The sequence below is a fragment of the Muntiacus reevesi genome, chromosome X, assembly GCF_963930625.1.
Source record: "Muntiacus reevesi chromosome X, mMunRee1.1, whole genome shotgun sequence".
NCBI lineage: Eukaryota > Metazoa > Chordata > Mammalia > Artiodactyla > Cervidae > Muntiacus > Muntiacus reevesi.
Genome location: NC_089271.1, coordinates 101,614,281 through 101,621,699, shown reverse-complemented (window position 1 = coordinate 101,621,699; position 7,419 = coordinate 101,614,281). Strand labels below are relative to the sequence as shown.

The 7,419-nt window shown below is 47.5% G+C and overlaps 1 protein-coding gene across 1 annotated transcript; it reads right to left on the bottom strand.

Moving 5' to 3' along the window:
• Positions 1 to 5,501: 5,501 nt before the first annotated feature.
• On the bottom strand, positions 5,502 to 6,407 carry LOC136154627 (melanoma-associated antigen 10-like). Its single transcript, XM_065916831.1, has one exon. The coding sequence runs from the start codon at positions 6,405 to 6,407 to the stop codon at positions 5,502 to 5,504; it is 906 nt and encodes a 301-aa protein (XP_065772903.1).
• Between the last annotated feature and the right edge of the window lie 1,012 nt (positions 6,408 to 7,419).

Below are 7,419 nucleotides of genomic sequence, written 5' to 3'. Positions count from 1 at the left end.
TTTCTGATCTCCCACTGTGTGCCAAGGCCCATGGTGGACACCAGGACCACAGAGCATGATAAGTAACCCTGACCCAGAGGAGCTCACAGTCTTGGTAGCTTAGTTGCTGCTAACTTTTGACAATTCTTCAGATTTCTGATAAAGATGGTTCTGACAATTTCTGTTTTGAGTTTTATTATATTTCTGAGGTTCTAAAGATTTTCTTCTTAGAAAATTTCAAAACGTGATATCCATTCTCTAATAGTTGTAGTACTATAAAGGTTATACATTTCATCAGGGGTGAGTTGGGTAGTTTGTGAATTTTGAAGAATTTTAAATTCCACTTAAGTTCCTGAATTTATGTACTATACATAGATTTGTTCTTAGTGTTTACTTTTATCCTTCCAACATCTTTGGTGTACAGGTTGTAGAATTGTAGTAATAGTTCTTCATTTCTGATATTAGTCATTTGTCTTCTGTTTTTTAGATTTTGAATATCTGGCTAGAGTTTTATCAATTTGGTTGATCTTTCCAATGAACCAGTTTTTATCCCATGACTTTTTTTTCTTTATTTTTGATTTCAATTTTTTTCTCTTCTGTTTTTGGTTTGTTTTTTTTGCAGATTGCTTTGGGGATAGCTTTCTCTTTTTCCATGTAAGATTTATGACAAAGGTAACTACGAAAGGAGATGACAGGAAGAGTTCTTAATGACCAATCCGAGAACAATTTGAAAATAAAAATATATAAAGTTGTATTGGATTGTAACCCAACATGTAATAAAGATACCATGATTCCATACTGAGAAACAGAAATAATTTCTTAATTACACAAACAAGGATAGGCAAGTGTTCCACACAGTAACATTCCAATTTATGCAGACATTCCCACTTGTAGAAAGGGGAGCATAACTCCTCACCCCTGAGGCATGGACTGCACATCGTGACTTTCTTCCAAAGAGGACAGGATAGAAAGGGGGTATAAAACGATCACTTTATCACATAGACACATGACAAGCACTACCTCAGCCAAATGATCAATGGGAGCATCATCAGTGATCAATTGTGCTAATAGTATACACCCTTGATACAATGTGATGAGAATAGGATTTTACATCTGTAAAATTCCTCCCCCGAACTTGTAATCCCAGGCTAGTCAAGAGTAAATTATCAGACAAATATCAGTCAAGGGACATGGTACAAAACATCTACTGAGTACTCCTCAAAAATGTCAAGACCATCCAAAACAAAGAAAATATAAAGCTAAGAGGAACCCAAGGAGACATTACAAGTAAATGTAGGGTATTTTCCTTGCCAGGATCCGGGAATGGGTAAAACTAACAGAAATCTGAGTGAAGTATGGGATTTAGTTGATAATAAATAATGCATCAATACTTCCTCATTAATTGTAATAAATATATCATATTACTGTAAGATATTAGGAATAGGGGAGACTGGGTGAGGGGCATAAGAGATTTCTGCTATTATCACAATATTTTTTTTTCAAATCATCATGGGTTACAAGGGTTAAAAGGGTTACAAAGGATAAGGTGAAAATAAAGACTATTTTCAAAATAAAAAAGGCAAGGAAACTTTGGGCAACACATGCTGAGTATGATAAAAAAGGAAATAGAAAGGAAACCAAACACAAGCACACGGAACCTGTAAGTGTGAAACAACCCTTGCTAAATTAGCTTCAACTTTTCCTCTCCCTTAACATCAATCCCATATAATATACTCACCGGACCACTTCCACCACAGAAACATCTCTGGATCCACTATTTTTCTCAAGTCCCACAAACACTGCCCTAATCCAACCTCATAGATGTTTTGCCTGGATGTGGCAAAAGCCACCAACCGAGGCCAGGGGTCGACCTGGAACTCCATACTTGCTCAAAAACCATTTTAAGACGTCTGCCAATATTATTTGCCACAGAAGTCTGTCAAGATCAAGGCAGGGGTCAATGTCTTGCCAGGGATACAAGGGTCCAGAGCAACCTTTAGTTGTGCATACATGTGAGTGCTCAGTCGATCAGTCATGTCTCACGCTTTGCGACACCATGGACTGTGGCACACACCCCTCCACCCCATCTCCTCTGTCCATGGGATTTCCCAGGCAAGAAGAGTGGAGTGGGATGCCTTTTCCTCCTCTAGAGTACCTTCCCACCCAGGCATTGAACTTGCATCTCCCACATTGCAGGCAGATTCTTTAACACTGAGCCTCCAGGGAAGCCATGAGGAAACACAGGGACTTCTCAGAGGAGCAGAACACTCACTGAGAATCCTTAACCCAAGGGTGGTGCCTGTCCAATCTGTGATGCCCTAGGAAATATCAGCTTGGGAACAGGGTGGTGTGTGTCCACACAGAGGCTGCTGCAGAAGATGCTGGATCCTGGAAATGACCTCCAGATAAGTCGGTGGGGGCGGGGGACAGTTTGGGCCTCCTTGCAATCAAAGGCCTGAGGTTCTTCTGTACCCAGAGCAAGAACCCAACCACACTTAACATTCATATCCCATAAGGCGCATGAGGAGTACCTGCCATGAGAACTGTCACATATACATCCTGGCGTGCCCCTGGGGCTGTGTTCCCAGCCTTGGCGCCAGAGCACAGATGTCCTCATGGAGACCGGGGTGGCAGTTCACCTGCAGTGACCTCTGCTCCCCACTACGTCTCCCGGCCAGCCCCGGGCAAGTCTGATGGGATCTCCAGGGGCTTGCTGCTTCCATGTCTCTAGGGCTGTTGACCATCTTTACAGCCCGCACCCTTGGGACCCAGATTCCTCTCCTGCCTGGCTCCTTTCTGAATCCTCACTGAAGTCTGCGACCTCGGGCGCTTGGGTGAGTGTCCTCCCAGGCAACCGCTAGAGCTTGACCTCTGCTCAAACAGCCTGACTGGGGTCACCAAAGTCCTAGCAGGCTCTGGGGGTGGCTGACCAGACACCCCTCTGCCTCTAACACTCAGGCTCAAAAGCCAGGACCTCACAGTTACATTCACAAGACCCCGAGCTTACTCCAACACCCTCTGCAGGAATTCCACAGGGAATGAAAGGTCTGATACACCTCAGGACCTGAGAGATGTGCCCCACACTTCCATGGCAATGACTACTGCTGACCTCTCACAAGACTTGCCCAGGGGCTGCTTCAAGACCTGCTGGTTCCACCTAAAGCACAGTGGAAGGGGATGCTGCTATGGGATTTGCAAATAAAGTTACACACATGAGGTCATCAGGACCAGGCCCTAATCCACTCTCAGTGGGGCATGGGGGGTGGGGGGTGAGAAGGAAAAACTCCAACGCCAGGTTCCGGGGGAGAGGGGGCACTGTGGGCAGCAGGGGTGGGGGGCATCGGGGCTGGGCCTCATGAGGAGGAAGCCCCCAAACCCAACAGGGGCCTTTGGCAAATGGCTGCTGCCCTCGTGATGGACACTGACCACAGCCCAGAGGGTTCTGACAGAGAAGCTCGTGGGGGGCAGGGGCAGGCTGTGGGTCTTTTGTGCGGGTGGGTAGAATCCCTGCAGCCAATTCCCTGTGGGGCAGCCTGTCAAGGGTCAGAGGTGAGGGATTTTAGTCTCTGGAAGAGGAAGCACACTCGGAGTGGTCTGTGTCTGTGTGTTGTCCTCACTTGGGGATTAACCCCCAGGTGCCCGTGCCCCTTCAGAACAAATGGTCAATGACAAAAATGCTCCTGCTCAAAATTCACTGGACCCAGGTCACCATATGACCCTTCCTAAATGAAGAGGCCTTGACAGGGTCGTGTCCCCATGTGTGCAGGGAGAGAGGAAGACAAGAGGTGTCTGAACACCTGACATCTCTCCAATTCCACACTGCCTAGCAGATGCTCCACAAAGAGCAGTAGTTAAAAATCTCCTTATTTGGGGGGAGGAGAGTCTGAGCAGTTCACATGGGTCTTGAAATTCTCCATCTTTTTCAAGCATCCACTGACTATCTGGCAGCTGCCATATATGTGACCAGAATCACATCACCTGTTCCCCTTGTTGTTTGGCACTCAGCATGGAGAGCTGCCCGTTCAGCCGCCTGCACCCATCCACACCCCCACTGCAGTGACCTCACCATCTCCTTAGGCCCGGAAGTTGCTCCTACCTTTTCATGCAAGGCACAGCCTTAACTTGGGTCTCTGCTACCTCCACACTACTGAACCTGCCTGAACCCTGGGATGCTGGCAGATGTTGCATCTTTACTGCCTACTACTTATTTCTCGTTTATTCGCATCTCAGAGACTTTCCCTCTCCCCTGTGGAAATTGTTTTGATTTCAGGACACTTCAGAGAATTGGCAGCTTAATTAAAAATGGAATAGAAAACAACTCAGAATTGCTGTTCTGTGTTTTCCTCTCAGAGAATGTATATCAATTTCGGTGTTTGTGTGTGTTTCGGGGTAGAGAGCAGTGTCTCCAGCTGGGTACAGCTCCCTCAAAATTCCAAGGATTCTTGTCACACAGCAGGTCCTGTCCACTTTTGCAGCTTCTCTTCACTCATTTCATCCAAATGAAATCTAGACCATGCTCACAAGTGAAAATCATAAAGTCCAGATGACCAAAGAATCTGTTATTTCAATGTACTTGTTAATCAGCTTCCCAAGGCAGAGACAAGAGGGCTAGCACAGGGAATACTGGCCATATACCAAAGAGCAAGATTCACATTTCTCTAGGTTTCCTAGCAGATGGTGGATAGAAAACACCTATTTCATCCCTGTGGACAACAGCTATGGGAAAAGAGCCAGGACCCCTTCCTGCCTGCCCTAGAAAGAGATCTCTCTGGGGTTTATCCAAAAAGCAAAAGGACACCTCACAGCAATGATCCATTTCAGAGATTCCCCTCACCCCCAAGACAAACCTCATGTGACTGCGGCTCCTGGGCCATTGCTGTAAGTGTGGGGGTGTCCTGCTTCTCCTAGTGTCCCCACTGCTAACATGGCCTTTTACGAAGCAGAGAATCTGTACATGTCTTTGGAATAACTGAGCCAGTGAGAAGGGGTCTCAGATAGTCTGCTACTTTTTTTAATAATCCAGGAAAATTCAATTAACTGAGATCATTTAGTTATTGTGAATGACAGACAAGAAGGACATAAGCATGAATTCACTATTATTCCTTTTATTATCTAATTCTTTTCCATTCAATACTAGTGCTACGAAAGTTCATGTTTTCAAAACAGTTCTAAATTCTATTCCATTGTATTCTGTTCAAGACCACAAAAAAAAATGGAAAACTTCCCAATCTTTTATGAAACAGCAAAACTCAAGTTTTTGAACTGAGTAACCACAAATACACTTGGACAATATCATTCACAAAGCCAATGAAGCTTCTTCAGCCTTCTCTGAAATCAAACTTTGAAAAATTTCTCAAGAAAAAAGAGATGAATCCCCATGTCATCACAGAGAACAGGAACCAAAAGATGCTACACACCAGTTCCCCCAACTGGCCCGGGCCCTCTCTTCTGAGAAGGCTGACTACGGCCTCTTCAATCACAGAAGGAAGGATCAATCTGGCTGCTGCTCTGGCTCAGGCCCCCTATTCCTCCTCCCTCGAATCCTCTGCAGGCATGAATGGGAATGCCCCCAAAGCCCTTTCCATGACCCTGAGCGTAAATGACATGACGTGCCACTTGCTGGTCTCCACATACGCCCGGGGACCCCACAGGAACTCATAACGAGCAGGGTGGCTGTCAGGCACCTGCTGGTAACTCAAGTATCCCTCCTGCACCCATACTTGGGTCAGAAGCTCCCTGGGCTCCCCAAAGATACAGTGCTCCCTCCCAACATACACCCCCATCCTGCTGAGTGCTCCCCAGACTGCCTCCTCAGGGGCCGGGTCTCCAAACCGCATGATCACACTGAGGACCAGCACCAAGAAGCCGGCCCTGGGCAGGCCCTCCCCATCGCTCAGCATCTCATCACAGGTGAGGCCCAGGGTGGGGACCAAGATGTAGGTGTGCTCCGCTGGGTCCACCTCCTTCACATCCACGCCAAAGACCAGCTGAAGGCACTCTGAAACTTCACTGAAGACCACCGGGAAGTGCTCCTGGTTATCCCTGAGGACTGTATCCAGCATTTCCGCCTGGGAGGTCAGCTCCTTGGCTCGATACTTGAGGAGCAGGAACTTCATCAGGTTAGCCATCATCCTATCCAGAATTTCTTGGGGCAAGGCCTCCACATTAGCTGAGGACGATGCTAGGGCATAGGTGGCTAAGTGGAATGCAGAATCCCCCACCTCCGCCTCCAAGAGTGGCACCTCGACAGGGCCATGGGCCTCGCCTGCGTCCTGAAGGTCATCCTCGGGTTTGCTGCGCTCACTCATCTCAACCACGAGCACAATGCCTGAGGTCAAACAAGACATGGAAGTGAGGCAGAGGTACAGATGGGGACCAAGGGCCTTGGGGAGAGAGGAGCTGTGAGCAACCTGGGCTAAGAAACGCATCCTGGATTGGACGACACAGGCCACTTACAGCTCTCCCCTTGAGGGGTGCTCTCAGTCCTCACAGGAGCACTCCTCCTGGGAGGCCAGTCCCCTGGCTACCCGAAGGAGGAAGGGAGGTGGCTCCCCAGGCTGCGGTCAACACAGACCGAGATTTCTGGGTCCAATAAATTGGAAGGAATTGGGGTCTTCTGGGGGCCCCCCTCTTTTCTGGGATAGGGAGCCTCTGGTTCACTTCAGGTCACCCTCTCACCTTGACTCCTGATACTGCCTGGACCTCCTCTGCTGTCTGAACTCAGGACACAGGCTTCAGACCTCTGCCTTTGCTTGCTGGTTCCTGGAGCTCCTGTGAGAGAAATGGAGGTGACATCTAAGGGCAGTACTGTGGCACAGCCCTGCGACTTCTGTGCTGGTAGGAGGGGGCGGACACTGGGAGTACAGCCAGTTGTGTGGTGGGTCCCTTGTAGTTCTCACCTTTCCCCGGGCATGGGCTGGACCGTCCCCTTTGGGGGAGTAGAAGGAAACTCAAAACAAGACACTGAGTAAACCAGATCTGAAAGAGTCACGTGCACCCCAATGTTCTTTGCAGCAGTCTTTATAATAGCCAAGACATGGAAGCAACCTAGATGCCCATCAGCAGACAAATGGATAAGGAAGCTGTGGTACATATACACCATGGAATATTACTCAGCTGTTAAAAAGAATACATTTGAATCAGTTCTACTGAGATGGAAGAAACTGGAGCCCATTATACAGAGTGAAGTAAGCCAGAAAGATAAAGAACATTACAGCATACTAGCACATATATATGGAATTTAGAAAGATGGTAATGATAACCCTATATGCAAAACAGAAAAAGAGACACAGACGTACAGAACAGACTTTTGGACTCTGTGGGAGAAGGCGAGGGTGGGATGTTTTGAGAGAACAGCATGTATATTATCTATAGTGAATCAGATCACCAGACCAGGTGGGATGCATGAGACAAGTGCTCGGGCCTGGTGCACTGGGAAGA